Source organism: Penicillium concentricum, assembly GCF_028827145.1.
Source record: "Penicillium concentricum strain IBT 3081 chromosome Unknown utg000001l_segment0_segment0, whole genome shotgun sequence".
NCBI classification, from domain to species: domain Eukaryota; kingdom Fungi; phylum Ascomycota; class Eurotiomycetes; order Eurotiales; family Aspergillaceae; genus Penicillium; species Penicillium concentricum.
Genome location: NW_026622754.1, coordinates 2,962,602 through 2,979,435, shown reverse-complemented (window position 1 = coordinate 2,979,435; position 16,834 = coordinate 2,962,602). Strand labels below are relative to the sequence as shown.

General features: G+C 48.3%; 6 protein-coding genes across 6 annotated transcripts; 3 read left to right on the top strand and 3 right to left on the bottom strand.

The window, feature by feature from the left end:
* Positions 1 to 200: 200 nt before the first annotated feature.
* Positions 201 to 2,433, top strand: N7517_001130 (uncharacterized protein; the record flags this gene model as incomplete). The annotated part of the gene is made up of 13 exons (XM_056718860.1): positions 201 to 262; positions 316 to 411; positions 461 to 525; positions 574 to 941; positions 996 to 1,038; positions 1,086 to 1,112; positions 1,160 to 1,278; positions 1,326 to 1,421; positions 1,473 to 1,567; positions 1,619 to 1,922; positions 1,980 to 2,039; positions 2,105 to 2,171; positions 2,234 to 2,433. The coding sequence occupies 13 exons, from the start codon at positions 201 to 203 to the stop codon at positions 2,431 to 2,433; spliced, it is 1,602 nt and encodes a 533-aa protein (XP_056582995.1).
* A 1,367-nt stretch (positions 2,434 to 3,800) lies between these two features.
* Positions 3,801 to 5,510, top strand: N7517_001129 (fungal specific transcription factor domain-containing protein; the record flags this gene model as incomplete). Its single annotated transcript, XM_056718859.1, has 5 exons — positions 3,801 to 3,811; positions 3,898 to 4,524; positions 4,574 to 4,687; positions 4,743 to 4,850; positions 5,270 to 5,510. 5 exons carry the CDS (start codon positions 3,801 to 3,803, stop codon positions 5,508 to 5,510), a joined length of 1,101 nt encoding a protein of 366 aa, XP_056582994.1.
* A 99-nt stretch (positions 5,511 to 5,609) lies between these two features.
* On the bottom strand, positions 5,610 to 6,032 carry N7517_001128 (uncharacterized protein; the record flags this gene model as incomplete). Its single annotated transcript, XM_056718858.1, has 1 exon — positions 5,610 to 6,032. The coding sequence occupies one exon, from the start codon at positions 6,030 to 6,032 to the stop codon at positions 5,610 to 5,612; it is 423 nt and encodes a 140-aa protein (XP_056582993.1).
* A 196-nt stretch (positions 6,033 to 6,228) lies between these two features.
* Positions 6,229 to 7,525, top strand: N7517_001127 (TauD/TfdA dioxygenase family protein; the record flags this gene model as incomplete). The annotated part of the gene is made up of 7 exons (XM_056718857.1): positions 6,229 to 6,414; positions 6,463 to 6,635; positions 6,688 to 6,766; positions 6,815 to 6,978; positions 7,030 to 7,252; positions 7,302 to 7,357; positions 7,405 to 7,525. The coding sequence occupies 7 exons, from the start codon at positions 6,229 to 6,231 to the stop codon at positions 7,523 to 7,525; spliced, it is 1,002 nt and encodes a 333-aa protein (XP_056582992.1).
* A 431-nt stretch (positions 7,526 to 7,956) lies between these two features.
* On the bottom strand, positions 7,957 to 10,946 carry N7517_001126 (uncharacterized protein; the record flags this gene model as incomplete). Its single annotated transcript, XM_056718856.1, has 6 exons — positions 7,957 to 8,677; positions 8,740 to 8,826; positions 8,892 to 8,921; positions 9,132 to 9,220; positions 9,611 to 10,176; positions 10,340 to 10,946. The coding sequence occupies 6 exons, from the start codon at positions 10,944 to 10,946 to the stop codon at positions 7,957 to 7,959; spliced, it is 2,100 nt and encodes a 699-aa protein (XP_056582991.1).
* An 813-nt stretch (positions 10,947 to 11,759) lies between these two features.
* N7517_001125 (formin-mediated actin nucleation enhancer) lies at positions 11,760 to 14,946 on the bottom strand (the record flags this gene model as incomplete). The annotated part of the gene is made up of 2 exons (XM_056718855.1): positions 11,760 to 14,711; positions 14,779 to 14,946. 2 exons carry the CDS (start codon positions 14,944 to 14,946, stop codon positions 11,760 to 11,762), a joined length of 3,120 nt encoding a protein of 1,039 aa, XP_056582990.1.
* Positions 14,947 to 16,834: the final 1,888 nt, after the last annotated feature.

Genomic DNA, 16,834 nt, shown 5'->3' with positions numbered 1-16,834 from the left:
AACGCGATATCGGGACATTGTCCGTAATCAATTGATAGCGATAGAATCCTCCAGGACTATATCTCAAACAACATTGTGGCGTCCTGTCGGACAGATAAGCGGCACCAGCCGATGGCAGTCGGCTCGAAAGCCGTGCGTGCCGCAGGTTGTGCCTTATTATGCCAATGTGACACCATTAATTTGAGAGAACTATTGAGAACATGGCGCCTAAATTTGATTTGGTTGTGATTAATGCGACAGTTGTGACTGCCAGCGACATCAGGTACTGTGCCTTTGATTCGATAGACAGCTCTGCGGTCGCTAACGAAATAAAAGCACATGTTGTATCGGGGTCAAAGATGGAAAAATTCAATCTCTTGCGAATTCATTCACAGACGATGAGTTGGTAGGAGCTGAGATCATAGATGCTGAGTACGTGCTCTGTGAATCTGAACCAAATACACAATTAACTTGAATACAGAGGCGCCTATGTAATGCCTGGGGGTGTCGATGCACACGTGCATCTATGTCAAGACCTAAAAACCGGTGGGTGAATCATCCATTGTTGATTAGCATTGAGTCTAATTCTCGCAGGACCACACGGCCTCGGCGGCGAATGCTCCGATAATTTTGAGACCGGGTCAAGAAGTGCTGTTGCCGGTGGAACCACTACGATTATCACCTTTGCCACTCAAACCAGAGCGGAAGAAGACCGGAGTCTCTTGGGGGTGGTTGAAAGGTATAATGCCCGTGCCGAGGAGACGGGCAGTTATGTAGACTACGGATTCCACGTCATTATTGTTCGCAATGATGCAGATATTCTTGAGAACGAGCTGCCAGTTTTGATCAACGACTGGGGGATCAGTAGCTGCAAGTTGTTTTTGACGTATGCCACGCAGCGTTTGACTGACTCGCAAATGTTGGACGTTATGTTTGCGGCAAGGAAGAATTCTATCACGACAGTGAGTTTCTCTCAACATGATATATATAATGGGTAGCGGTTAATGTTGCGTTAGATGATTCATGCCGAGAACGGGGATATGATTGAATGGTTAACAGGTAAGTTCATTGCTAGGGGATATAGAATAAAACTGACTCGGACACAGAGAAATTGGAGAGTAAGGGGATGGTTGGTAAGTACTTGTTGCAATTTCGTTGTTCGCTTGCTGACCTGTGCCAGCCCCTTACTATCACGCCTTGTCGCGTCCTCCGATTGTTGAGGGAGAAGCCACCAACAGAGCGATTGCATTAGCACAGCTCATCCAGAATCCGATTTTGTTTGTTCATGTTGGCTCAGTGGTACGTTCAGTCCTCATCAAAAAGGGATCTTTTACTAACACAGGTAGCTTGGTGCTGCCAATGTGCGTCGTGCCCAGACGATGGGACTGCCAGTCTATGCCGAGACATGTCCTCAATACTTCCATCTCACCTGGGATGACTTGGTAATTTGCCACGATCTAAAGCAAATAGAAAATCTCTAATTTCGATTATAGAAACGGTTCCATTCACCAACATGTTTCGAAAACAGCAAGATGATTTGCTCGCCACCTCCGCCACCTACTGCTGCTGACCATGAAGAGCTCTTTGTGTAAGATTGGCTGCACTGGGTACAAGATATCTTTCGCTGACATTTCAACAGAGGTCTGTCAAATGGGACATTCACAATTTACTCGTCTGATCATTGTCCTTTCCGGTACGACCACCCTCATGGAAAACCATCCGGTGTGTTGGAGCACGAAGCAAGTATGGAGGGCGAGGAATCATGCAGTGGAGAAGAGCTGCAAGATCTATTGGAACGGAAAGGGGGCGCATTCCGCTTCATTCCTAATGGGATCCCGGGCGTTGAAACGCGCCTGCCGTTACTCTATACGGGGGCATTGGCTACCGGCCGCATTACGCCGCAGCGATTTGTCGAGTTGACTTCGACAAACCCAGCCAAACTGGTAATTAGATGTCTACTCCTTCTCTACTTCCTTGGAATAATGCTGACATCTCGATAGTACGGCCTATATCCTAAGAAGGGAGCATTGATGCCCGGATCAGATGCCGACTTTGTGATAGTAAGATATGAATTCCGATATCAAAAGCTGCTACTCCATAGGATATTAACATGTTGGAATTCTAGTGGCACCCGGAGAAGACGTTCTCTCCATTCAATCTCACTAATTCTATGCTACATCACAACGTCGACTGTAAGTGCCACAATGCAGGATGTATTTTTCAATCACAGAAAGCTAACATGGTACCTCTAAAGATACCCCATATGAAGGGATGAATTTCACAAACTGGCCTCGATACACAATTCTTCGTGGTAAAATCATGTGGGCAAATGGCAAGATTACCGGCGAGGTGCGAGATGGAGAGTATGTAAAGCGTGGTCCAAGCCAACTGGGGCCATCATCCCCCAGAGCTGATCGCGATACCCGTCGTGTGGCCAATTGGCTGTATGAATAACGCCGTCTGTGTTTATAGAAGGTGTTCCGAGGAGTAGTCTCATCCCGAAACACCCGACTCACGGCAAGTGATTGAATAAACAGCTTGTCGCTATTAGTCGTGGACCACCATTGGGTCCCCTCTGAGCATATATACAGCTATCACTTTAGACCACAACTCCTTAGCTACCCATAGAAATATATAGTCTATATGACTAACCCACGAGGCATTCCACATTCCACACTGGACAAAAAAGTGGCAAGACTAAAGTTAGGTAAAAACAATGTGTATACTCGCTTCAAGTCTTCCGTTTAGAGACTCCCTATGTACCCAATAGACATTTCGAATTTCTTCAACCATGGTTAGAGCCTCAAATTAGACACCAGGTCCACAAGTTAGACTTTCATGGAAGTCTAAATACCATGGGTGTGGGCAGCGAATCAGCGTCCGAGATGTTATCAGAGCTAGTATCCCCAGATTGGCCCTTTTCTTTGATCTGACTCTTTAAGATGTGTCTTCTCTCATTTCCAGTAGCAAATAGCAATGTCCTTCAATACTAACTGGGCAGACAATCATACAGATAATGAGCGTCCCGCTAAGGCGCGTCGCATTGCCCGAGCTTGTCTACAGGTGAGTGCTGCACATCTAACACGTAAAGACAGTTATTAACACAGGCATACAAGTGTCACGCGCGGAAACAGCGATGTTTACCATCCGAAGAATCCAATCTACAATTACCATGCAAGAGATGTCAAAGGCTAAACATCACTTGTTCATTCGAGACAGATAGAGCTCCAACATTGGATCTCGCTCAGAGTCCATCAGGCCTAGTGCAACTAGTGATTGAACTTCAAAATCGGTGAGAATGAAGATTACAACTCAGTCAAGAGCAGACGCTAAAACCAGACGCAGACTCAATCAACATGAAACACGAATATTTGAGCTTGAAAATCAGAAGGGTCCATTCGACGTCAATATAAAATCAAGACCCAGAGATATCCAGCCTGAGCATGAAGAGGTTCTTTCGAGAAATCAAAATAACATATATGATTCTCCCGAGTCAAGTATCGACGGAATTCATCTGGGTCCGCCTATCGCAACACTCCGATCATTAAGGGTGCTTGCAGAAGAAACAGTTGATGAGTCGACTCTGAGAGCCCAGAGATACAAGTGCATATACGATCCTATCTATCAAGGACTTCTCACAGCCGAGGAGGTCCAGAGAGCAGTTGAAATGTATTCTACGACTCCATTGGAAAAGATCGTCACCTACTAAGATGCAGCAGATTTTTCGATCATTGCCATCCCTCAGCGCCTGTATTAGATGAAGGCATTCGGGATACATGGCAGGAATGTCCTCAAACAAGCCCAACACTCATTCTCGCAATATGCTCAGTTGGTACTCGGTTTTGGGATATAGGTGATCAAAGGTAGGGAGTGATAATCGCTAGACCCAGACGCCAGGCTAATAATACTGATTTCCAGTGACGGTTCTATTGTCGGTCATTCCCGGTTCCACGATCTTACAAAATTACTCGACAAAGCGGTCTCCAGACTCCTACTCCGGCCCACTCCATCAGATGTCACATTAGACTCTATATGTGTGCTTCTTCTCTATGCCCAGTGGATGCCATGCAGCAAAGAAGACGAAGATGAAAATACTGAACGCCAAAGTACCTACCGCGAGCCTGAGACCAAAAGTCGATACAACGAAATCAGCGCTTGGGTTGTCTTGGGATTGGCAGAGCGATACTCTGCTCTGCTAGGCCTCGAACAATCAGCCACATCACTTTTCAGACCCCCTAACAAGGTTCCATCTACAGAGGACATGAAAAAGCTACGAGTGTGGTATAATTTGCTGACATGCAACTTCAACCTCATGCTCACATCCGGTCTGCCTGCATCAATTGATCCTAGTCCGTCAGTACAGGTAGCGTGGAAATTTGTCTCTCATGAGCTGATGCAGTCCCCTGCGGATCTTCGAGTAAGGGGCCTTGTGGAACTTGTCGGAATAGTTCATGTTGCTATGTCTAGTTGTGGGGATATATCTGGCCGTCAATTGCAAGCGAGTTGCTTGGAACGGTTGAACAGTGATTTAGATGATTGGGAGAAGTAAGTGAATTTTCCTGGTTTCGCCTCTGACCTTACTGATGGCTTGCAGATCTTGGTTTTCTCGTTTAGGTGCGTTCATATGGCATCTTATCCTGTCAGTTATTGACAATCACCAGAGAACACGGAATCCCATTACGACCATTTGCCATTCACCTCGGCCCGGGTATGCAGTTACATATCTATACATGTCTAGGACCATAATCTAACCAGAGATTTAGTGGTATCGACTCTCCCTCAATTGTGCTTCACTCGCACCACTACTTTCATCCCCACGGATACATCGATCGACAGATTCAAGTAAACCACATTTCCGACAAGCGCTTTCAGTGAGCCTAACCGCAGCAGCGCAGATAATATTAGCACAATCGAGCTTCAAGTCAAATATTGTCTTCTCGCTTGATTCGCAGGAACCATCTAGCTTTCCCGGTGGGACATACAATGTGGATCATGCGTCCGTGAGCCGATTATACTATGCGGTGGACTCGACGTGGATTTCGCATACATTCGCCGTCATATTCTTATGTCTTTGCTATATCCGGGGCATCATAGATGGTGAGATATTTTATAGATACTTTGAAGTGATGATTTGAGTCCGTCAATCACTGACAGTATGAAAAACAGAAAGCCTGCAAATTTGCAGCGAAGATTCTAGTCAAGAGCAAGGGAAACTATGTACACGCCTTCCCTCTTCTTCATGCTCTGTTCTCTCTCGACTCCTCCGTCTTGCAATAAACATCTTCGACAGTGTGTCTCCGGCCACGAGATTCCATTTTGCGCACGACTTCCAAGCCATTGTTCACTATGCAGTTGCTTTGGTACTAGTCTCTGAAAAGGACGAGCAGCATATTGAGGAAACAGAGATTGATGATATGGCAATCCAGTCTCTACTGGATTTGATGAATGATTCCGGTGTTGACTGGGCGGGCAATCTGTTTGGAGAGTCGCTTGATTTCCCAGAGTTGAATATGGACGGGATGCTTTCATGATTGATAGGAAAATATCACAGCTTTGCAGAGTAATGTCTATATCAATATTCCAATGAATAATTAGTATTGATAGAAAGCCGTAGCCTATACAAAACAAACTTACCTATCAGCATCATCCAACTCAAACAAGATATCTTGAGCTCCCTCCCAAAGCACCAGCTCGCCCAGTGCCTTTAGGTTCTCATTTCCTTCAATGATAGTTAAGAAATGACTTGCCGCCAGCGGTCCCATCTTACTCGCAAAGGCAACGCCTCCATAACAGAACAGAATCTCGGTTTCGGAGATACCACCAGGATACAACAGAATCTGACCCGCAGCAGGGTGAGCCGTATGATTCTCGAACGGTAATCCAAAATCAGTCGCTCCTAATGGGATCCACATACCCTCCCCGCTCCAACGAACATGAATGAGCTTCTGGCGATATGGGAGGAGAGTGCGGAAGAGGGTCACTGTTTTGGGAGCTGATGATTCGAACTTCGCGCGGAACTGGTATGGACCGGCTGTTATTCGAATGGAGGTCATTGTGGTGATATGAGAAGAAGTAAAATGATTAACCTTTTCAGAGGTAGGAAATGCTATTTGAGTGACTGCAGCTCAAGAATCGGCATCTTCGGGGTCGGCCCGCGCGGGCTTGAAGCCGCGTGCGGGTTGATCGGGAGATATCAAAAGCGAAGAGTGCCTCGCGAAGTCAGAGATCATGCAGCTCACTTCACATTAAATGTCTGATCATACGCATATCTTGGTGTACGATAACACATGTCCTTCTAGGACAGGTATTCGACAAACCATCGAATCAGGCTCATTGTCCATCCGCCCAATACTCCACTCGGAAGATTCATCTTTTGGCGCAGAAGTATACGGCGTTGACTGGAGCCAGCCTATTTCAGCTGACGTTGTCACGCAAGTGAGTTAACAGTACAGACGATACATGAAACCGCTGACAAGATGCTAGTTGATCGCATTGCAAGACAAGTACGCAGTACTGATCTTCCGCAAGACGGAGCTAGACAATAGTCGACACATTGCATTCTCGCAGCAACTGGGTGACAAGCTAGAAATCAATCCGTTCTTTTACGGACGAGAAAATGACCGACTGCGTGAGCCATTACTATTCGACGTTGCCAAGTGAGTGTTCCACGATCAATCTCGAAGACATGTCACGTTCTAATGAGAGTAGCATCGAGCTGGATGGTTCTCTGGTGAAAATGGACAGTCGCAGGTACCACCATAGTCTGGGAAATGCCTTATGGCACACCGTAAGCATCATCTTTCCAAGCGAGACAAATAGGTACTGACCAGTTTAGGACTCCACATATCACCAACAGCGATCCAAGTATTCCATACTGCTTTCTCATGGAAATCCAGTCGAGGGCGGATCGTGGACCCATTTTGCAGACACACGTCGTGCATACAGTGACCTATCTCAAGCGAAAAAAGACGAGATTGAGAACCTCGTTGTTGAGCACGAGTACGCCATCTGTTTCGAAATCTCGCCGTGTTTGAAGCTAACTTCATCTAGTCTCTGGCATTCCCGAAAGCTCGCGGCACCAGCTGTATTTGGAAATCCTCTTCCTCACGAACTGGCAGCCAAGCCACCGGCCTATCACCGTCTCGTGCAAACAGCGCCAGACGGACGGAAAACATTGTACCTGGCGGCGCATGCCAAGCGGATCGTCGGCAAAGGCACCGAAGAGAGCCAGCGGCTGATTTGGGAGTTGATCGAACACTGTACACAGTCAAAGGTGAGTTGAAGTCAGCCGTGTTCAAAACATCCAAGACTAACCGGAGCAGTATGTCTTCAGCATGGAATGGTTGTCTGGCGGCGATATGGTCTGGTGGGATAACCGGTAAGTCTCAAGCGTCTTGCATTGATGCCGTTGCTGATTTTTTATAGCCAATCGATGCATCGTGCCAATCCGTATACCGCGACGATGACTGCGAGGGATGTTCGTCGTTCTACGATCCTTGATGATGGACCTTGGGCACTGGGCGTCTCAACAACAGGACTGGATTAGAACCAGTCGATACTACCACAGCTCCCATAAACCTGTGCTGTGAACTATGTAGAATGATGTAGGTAAACTGAAAGAGTCAGTCGTAGTTAATACATGATCAAGTATCTTGCTCTACTTGTCAACTTTGACGGAAATGTACAAAGATTTATATTTTGATCGAAGTAGACTAAACACATGAATTTGTTGTTTTATTTGTTTTTATGTCCATCTAGTGGCTGTTCTCTATATAATGCCAAGAGGCTAGGTTGTAGAAAGACAAGAAACCAAAAACCACAACTTCCTGCACATGTTCTATCAAGTCTGAATCCAAGGTGGGAAAGGATAGTGGAAGAGGGTATCGGGGCAAGGGGATCGGGGTCAGGTGAAATGGCCGTTTCACATGGTTGCTTTTGGGAAACACTTTCGCTATCAAACATTCAACCACGCAAAATTTACTTTTGCTTTTGATCGCGCATGTTGCGGAAGAAATCCATGACACCAGTGTAGACAACAAGCAAGATACCACCACCGGGACCGAGACGGAGGACCTTGGGCGTGAAGCCCTTGTAAAGGGCAGCGAAACCCTCCTCCTTCATCACGGTACCGAGAGCAGGCCATGCCCAGTTGTACTTGGCGACCTGACCGGGGACCTTGGAGGTGTTCTGGATGCGGGACTTGACAACGTCCATGGGGGTGTTGAGGAGAGTACCGGTGATACCACCGACGGTACCGGCGATCAAGTCGTTGCGGGTCTGCTGGTTCTTGTTGCCGGGCTCGACAGCGGGCAGCTGTGCGCGGACCTGGAAGATACAGCCGAAGTAACCTGCGTTCCACAGGACGTGACGCCACATGGTTGACTCAAGGCCGTTGTACATAGCCAAAGGACCTTCAGCGGCCACAATCTTCTTCACCACATCGAACATGCCGTTGTACTTGTGGGCCTGGGCCTTGTCTTGCAGACGGATCTTCACCAGCTCGAAAGGAACAACCACAATGGCTTCAGTGGCTCCGGCTGTGGCTCCGGTCAAAGTGGCCAGGCCTTGGGTCTGCTTATCAATGCCGAACAGGTTGCGGTAGAAACTGCCCCAGCTGTCGTTGGCGGCGAACTTGGTCGCACGCTTAGGTGCCTCCATCAGGATGGGGGCGGAGATACCACGGTATAGACGGGAAGCACTGCATGCGTTGTCGCGTGTTAGAGAGAGAGCCGTGGCTGCTTCGCTGGGGTGATCACATACCCCTCGTTCTTAACGATCTTACGGAAGCAGTCGAACATGCCATTGTAGTGATCAACACCAGGGACTGGGGGTCCGGTCTGAAGTTGACTGCAGGATATTGTTAGCTCAGGTTATATGAGGTCGGTGTTTGTTGCGACCGGCGGGTTGCTTACATTCGAGTCTTGAGCACGTCCAAAGGGTACCTGCGAGTCATATATCGTCAACTGGATCCAATTTGTACATCATACCAAGTATATCTCCAACAGAAGCAATTATGCGACCAAGATTTGGGAGTGGGGAGCCGTACATGATCAGGATCTGCGTGCGGGGAGGGACATGTTAGTCAATAAAGCACCTCGTGAGGGTTTCCGACACGAATCAAGTCGGAATCGCTTTCCAAAAGAGAGACATACCTCGGAGACACCAGCCACCGCACCGGCGGCGAACTGGTAGATGAAGGGGAGAGGTGCCTGGGGAGTTTCGGACATGATGGCGGCTTAAGCTGTGGGATGTCAGTATGGGGCCATCATTGGGCGACATTGGGATCGCAAAGTCATTGCAAAGCAGAACTTTGTGTGACCAGATCACAGAATCTTTACTCACAGGACGTTAAAAGAAGGGTTGGAGAAAAGAAGAAGTGCGAAGAGAGGAGGTTGCCGGTGTCGGCGAGATTCGGTGATCAGCTCCGAGTGCAGCAGCCGGTAAGTTCATTTAGCCCCCGTCAATTGCCGATTACTAAACCCCCGTGGGGAGAGCTATAAAATTTACATTCCGTGTTGTTTTCGGATTTCAGGTTTATTTTCTCATTTCATGTTTATCGTGTCTTCTGTTTTCATAATATCCAAACTCCCACACTCAGTCCCAGCATCATCCCCAACATCGTTTTGCTAACCCGATGCATCACGCCATCTGCGCTGGGCGCGGTGGCTTGTTCCTTGGCGACAGTCGTCCCAACCGCCGTGTCCCTCGCAGTACAGCTAGCACCACAGGCGAAGCCCATGGGACAACATCCTCCGCCCACAGTGTCTGCACAGTGGAACCAGCCCTGTGCGCACCTGTTTCCACCAGAGTGTTCCGTCGTTGTCGCGACAGGCGCTACGATCGTCACGCCGTTCGATGTAATGGTCGTCGAAGGTGTGACCGGACACGAAGTCGTATCGCAGTCTCGTCCAGTGCGACAGCAGCCACCGTGGTAGACAGCGGAGCAGGCATAGAAACCAGTCGGACAGACATCTTCGCCATGGGTAGCACTGGTTACTGTTGAGAGGTTCGTAGGTCGTGCTGGCGGTGCCAGGATATCGTTTGTTGTGGTTTGGCTGCTATGGGAAGAGATCGTCGAGGAAGAGCAGGAACTGGAAGTGGAAGTGGATGTAGTATCCTCTGGTTTGGTTGAGTAGGTCACAGTAGACAACATCACAGTCGAATGAACAGTCACCGTAATAACAGTGATATATGCGCCTACTCGAACGATTAGTGAAAATGCCTTCTCAACCCCATAACGATCTGGAAATGAGAAAATAAAGAAAAGAAAACCACTCACATCCCCCTGGAACACAATCATACCCCGGAATACAACATCCACCCCCCAAAGCCGACGAGCAAGCTGTATACCCACTCTTACACAACCCAATCATCCCAGAGCACATCTTCCAACTAGGACAGCAGCCCACATCGCCGTGCCCCGTATCAGCGACGATCTCGCACGTCTCCCCGGCCCCACAGCAGCGATCGGATCGACCGATAGATGTACACGCCGATGTCCCAGTTGGGCACTTGAAGTCTCGTGATTCCAGCAGGTTCTTTGCCTTATGAATGTTTCTACGGGGAAGGAAATGATTCTCTCCATCTGAGCCCAAAGAATAAGATGGCCCGAACGGGTATGATTGGGCCACAAAGCGCGCAGGGGAAAATCCATCTTCATCGGTGAGGTGTCGCTCAGATAAGTTACCCGAAGAGACATCCCCGAAATTCCAGTAATCAAGGAAGAATTTCTCGCCTTCATCGTCGCTCATTTTCTTCACGCCGCGGGCTGGTCCTGCTGCGAGCTGAGATGCTATCGCAGCATTGCGCTGTAGAATGAGATTTGATGGCAGTAGAGTGTCAACCTCTTTAGATTCATCTAATGAGGGGTTTGCATTCTCATTTTCAGCTGAAGCTAGTGTTGGAAACTGCGACAGTGAGCAGAACACAGTGAGGGCGTGGAGGAGCTGCATGCTGCCGCTGAGCATCGAGAATAGATCTCGAAGTTTTTAGGTTGAGACTAGTGATAATAGTCGGGTTGGAGGCTAACTTGTTGTTGAATGGTGGTTTCAGATATGTCTTTCACCAACAAAGGCTGCGGATGAATTGGTTGGAAATGAAATTTCGAGTTGGGTTGGTTCAAATGGGGTAAATATATATTTCTGTGTCTCTTGTTGAACATGCAATTCAGTTAGATCTGACAGATTTGAGGTGAAAATATGCTTGTCGATCAAGGAATAAATTAAGGGCGCAGGTTTTCTATATATCAATGCATGAAAAGGTGGCTGGGAGTGCAGGCACACCGCTACGCATTAGCTTGCATTAGCTTGCAGGACAAGTCACAGGTAATTAGTATATGTAGTTAGTACTGCATGGGGGCATTTATATTAGCTAGGTTGAGTATTGAGAGTCATTGTCTCTATATATAGCAGTCTACGCAGTACGGCATCAAAGGGACTACTGTTACTCCAAACTAAAGAACATCCCAACACTAAATTCAAAAGTGCTCATATCATTTGCAAAATCAAGACCAAATGCTAGTAGCACAGTTTCGCAGGGTATCCTCAGTAAATGACATAGGGGCTCTCGCACAGGAAACACGCCAAAAGGTATCAACGGAAATGAAAACAAAACCAAGGCCCCAATGCGATGTCAGATGCAATAAAACAAAAAATAAACGTGTGAATCCAATTTCACTTGCCCTTGGCAATAAGAAATTCAGGATAAAACCTCGTAGGGTGGGGGATGACCAGGCTGAGGATGAGACAGAGAGTGAATGGATGTCCAAGATCAATACAGGATCAGGTAGAGGGCTGTTCGGAGTGGGCCTTGTCTTCTTCCTCTGGTGCTTTGAGAATTGGATTCCCTGTGTCGGAAGATGGCGACTTAGGCGGTTCTTCTGCCTTCTCTGCCTGATCGTCATGCTCCGGACTCGCCTCTTTTCCACCTTCTTGCTGGTCATCATCTCCCCCGCCCTCGTTGTTCTGCTCTGCTGCCTGCGCAGCAGCAGCTTCCGCTTCTGCCTTCTCCATCTCGGCATTGCGGGCCTGTTGTCTATCCCAAACTTCTTTGCGGATGCGCTCGTCCTTAGCAGTCCGAAGGCGCTCAGTCTCTTCGAAACCACCGCTCTTCTTCAATTTGCCTTCATCGACAAATGCACCCAGTTCCTTCTGGAAAAGTCCGATTCGCCGGGTCTCAAGCTCCACCTTTCGTGCTTTCTCGGCTCGCTCAATGGCCTCAAGTCGGCTTTCGTGGTTGGGTCGCAATGCGCGGACTTCGCCCAGGACACCATCCTTGGCCTTCATGGGATCGACGGTGGGGTCAATTCCAAGAGTCCTGGATGGGGCGCGGACAGCGGTGCCACTAGTTGGAGTCGTCATGACCTGCTCCTTCGTAGCTTGCTCCACCAGGGCGAAAGTCTGAGTTGCCTTCTCGAGATCATCTTGCAAGTCGGCAGCGAGGTCCTCCTGCATGGTAAGCTGGTCTCGCTCTTCACAAACCAGCTGTAGCTCCTTCTCCCAGATCTTAGTCCAGATAGGCTTCTCGCGACCCAGGAAGTCCTGCATTTTCTTAATTTCTTTCATAACCATGCTGATGTCACGGCTGACGCCCTCCAATTGTCTTGGGAGAGGACGAACGCCGCGGGTCACGACATCCTTCCGAAGATCTTCAACCAAATCTTGGAGATCATCGACGCGAGCGACCAACCGCTCTGATTCACCTGCAAGTTCCTTCTTGCCAGTGTTGACGCGAGCACGGCCAGCGTCACCTTCATAAGAGGGAGTGGTAACATCATCGGCGACGGTCTTGACCTTGCTTGCCTTGGCACGGACTGCGCTCATAGAACCGGTGATATCAGCAGTAAAGTTGGAGTATGTCTGTCGCAGGACAGCCAAGTCACGACGCAAAGTCTGAAGCTCAGCAATTTGACTTCCACTGCCGGCAATCGATGCCTTGGAAGTCCCTCCGATGGCAGCCGGACCAGAAGTGGCTGGAGCAGCAGCCAAGCGAGCAATTTCCTTGGCAGCTTCAAGCTGGCGATCCGAAACCCGCTGGATGATATCGCTTTGGCCAGAAAGTGTCTCTTTGACGCCTTCGACCAGGAGGCGCACGCTTCCCAGGCTGTCATCGAAATGTTTCTTGACCTCATCGAGGTTGTCAACGTTCAGCACCAACACAGAGCGATCTTTGACGTCAATAAGATCTTCTAGTTCATGGCGGATGCCCGAAATTGGGTCTTGGATATAAATCTCCGGCAAATCAACGCCGTTATCGTGGGTATTCCAGGCAAATTTCTCAATAAAGGCAAGCTGCAGGCGCCCAATGGTGAGCTCTGCAATGCCATCTGGAAGCACATATTTCTTAATTTTGCTTTTATACTGAAGGAACAGCGTCAGTTCTTTGCCCGGTGAGGGTTGCTCGGTAGCAAATTGAATAGCTGATGAAGGTGTTGCGAGCTCGGCGGACGGTCCAAAGGAGTCTGCTCTCGGGGTTTGGGGTGCTGGCTTTGCGGGCTCAAAAGCGCCTTCAAGTGTTGGCTTCTCTTGGGGTAGGGGAATGATCGGAGGAACAATGGCAGATTCCACGGTATCGTCTTTCTCATCGGGAGCATGCCCTTCTCTGGGCGACTCGAATGATGCGGTATCGATTTCTTGTGGCTGTAATGGAGGTGCGGCAGATGGAGGGGTTCGTTCTTCTTCCACGACATCCGGAATATGTGCGGATGGGGGACCTTGCGCACCCTTGGCGGCTTCCTGTAAACGGTTGTTGGATCGTTGTCTTGTATGAGTAATTGAGCCCCGCAAACGGACTGCGTTCAAAGATTCGCGGACATCACGACCACGATTGGGGATGGGAGAGTTCTGGGTAGGCAAAACAGGAACACCGTTGGTAGATGCGCCCAGATGTTTCTGGATTTGATAAGCAGAGAATCGTCGTGAGGCACGTCGCTCAAGCTCTCCACTTCTTTGCAAAGCCCCCAGTGCGTCATCTTCCTTGGGCGGAGGTGGAGGTGGAGGCGCAGAGAACCCGGTGGGTGTCATATATGTTGGAGGCGTAGCGGTATTGGATGCGCTGGCTCGAGGGGTGGTCTCATTATCAAAGGGGGTGGGTTGAGACAGCATTTGCTGAGCCTCTCGCCGCGATAGTTCTCTTTCGGCGTAGTTTGTCGTGCGCGGTTCGGTCGTTGAAGGTGCCGAGGAGGTTCGAGCAATGGCCGGTTGATCCTCCAGAGACCCACCGCTGCCATACCGTCGGTTCGATCTTCTGGGGGACTGGGCAGTAGCCGGCAAGGTAGATGCCGCAGCTTCATCATACAGCTGACCAATTGCCTGCCCATTAGCGATACTTCCTGCACTGATTTGCCGTGCTGGTGGTCGGCCATCCTCACGCTGGTGCCGGGACCTTAAGCGGGCCTGCTTCTTCTTCAACCCTTTTAACAAGTTGATGATTATATCCCGAATTCGGGGGAGGTATCTATCGAGGCTCTGGGAGGATGCGTCTTGGCTAAGAGTGTCTTCAAGTATGGTGCGGAGCAGGTCTGGTACGGGACCGAGATCTGAGGTGTCGACTCCGATGGCACTAAAGGCCCGACAAGCCAAGTTAAATTCATAGCCCAGTCGAACGTATACATCCGAGACATCGTTCTCCGACGCTTGCTTCCGAGACCACTGGGTTAGAGTTTCGAGGAGTTGTTTTGTCGCAACTAAGAGATGCGTCACGCTCTTTTCGATTTGGGATATTTGCTTATCGGGCTGTGTGGGGGAAGGCACCGGTTCATTAGCTGGAATGTATGCAATTGACAGGCAGCCAGAGACTTACCTGATTCTTGGACTGGGATCGAGACGAGGCGGAGGAACTGCGCCCGGACTGCTGGGTAGCCATGGGTGTGTCGGCACTACCAGACGCCGAGGGTCGCTGAGGGGACGTTTGTTGATCCAGATGTTCAGGATAGGGGAACTGGGTTCTTGAAACGCCTGAGGACTGCATGAGTACGATAGGCCCAACCGAGGGAGTGAGAACAGAAAGTGAGAAATAGGGCAGAAGTAGTGCCAAGCATGTGTGAAGATGATGCCCAGCCTCCTGTCAACTTACCGCACCCGAACCGAAGATCAGCAGTGATTTATACCCAAATACCATAAATACTGTATATTACTGTATAGCCCTGTAAAGATGTAGGGACCCTCAAGGGTTCAGGTAGTATGTAGCTAGTACATATGTACATTTGTATACATATGTTGCGATCGACCATTAACCCCTAATTTAATGTCATACAATCACCTCAAACTTGTCCTTATATACTTGTTTAAATAGAATACATATAACATACAACATACAGACTGGGCTCATCACTGATAAGTACCCGATAAGGCCTTTTCCCTTTCCTAGAACGTGCCTTATTGTTTTGTTCCACTTCTCCACCCCTCTATTTATATTCCTTGTGTAGGACAGTGGAGTCGTTTCTCTTATAATCCTGCACTTGTTTGGATCTTTCGCACAGAATGCTAGCAGATTGCCTCAGGTTAGATTTAATATACAACTGGGCAGCACCTCGTGCCTTTATATCTCGCCCTCTTTCTCACGGCCATAAATAATCCATGATCTCTTCTTGCTTGCTTCTCTATCATAAACATACCCGGGGAGGTGGAAATAATATAAATCTTGCAGAGGAACATACATTGAGATATAGCCACTTGGTAAGCTTTTCTCAACCAATTTTAACATATATATATATCGGCGATCTAAATGTGCGGCTCAACACGATGCCTACTATACTGATAATCCAAGGCACCAATTGCTTCATGTCAGGCGCACAGCGGCTCCTAACGTTGCCTCTGCAATGACCAGAAACCATCCAAGGCTGGAAGTGTGGCCGCAACCCATCAACCTATATTGTATACCTCCTGGACCTGGGGCATTGTATTTGAAAATTTCATCCAAAGATCACATCAGAATTCCCTGTAATATATATTACCCTAAGCTCTGATGGAATCTATATAGTGGGCCCGACTGTTATATGGTTAAAATAGGAAAAGCCCCACCCGAGAAAGTTCCTTGGAACCAGATATGTCGATATACGTGAATGACCTCAGATATAAGTCCATAAGCACATATATATATATACTGACATTTAAGAGTAAGAGCAAAATGCAAAGTAGCCTACTAGATGAGACCTGAGCAACACAAGTCGAGACAGAAAGTCGAGACATAATAATGCAGTTGATCGTACAAGATGTATACCCATGCTGCCCCGAGGATGTGCTTATTTCTATTGGTAGTTCATACGATTAGCTTATGCATTGGAGGTAAATATATCTTAATAGGTACATGGGTTCTGACCCTATATCGCACAAATGCCACCATTCCATATTATAGTCTTAAACTCTATGGGTCCATACGTGGGAGCTACCTCAGCCTGACCCGTACTCTTGTCAGTAACATTGACAATTGGCCTATCCTAGGGTTGGAGGCCCAAGAGCACAGAATACATATAGTTGTTCATTGGAATCAACAATAATCCCATTGGAACAGTTGAAGTCACAAAAAAAAGAGAAAAAGAAACAAAAGAAAAAAGAAAAAGGGTGTAACACACAAATACAATACCATACGCGTGACTTCTCTCTCCAGTCGTTCCCCCCCCCCATCAACTTGCGACAAACCCATCTCTCTTGCTTCTATTTTTCTATCTGTTCTTTCCAGTCTATTAGTCTTTATTTTCCCATTGGCATTCCGGTAATTCCGTGGTGGTTGCTTACCCCCTCACTTTGCCCCCCTAGTCCTGTTTGTGCAGGCGGTGTGTTGTGACATCGTGCCTCATCCTCGCGGCTTTCCGCCGTGTGAAGTTCCACGACGCAAGCTTGCCCTGACTGACACTAAA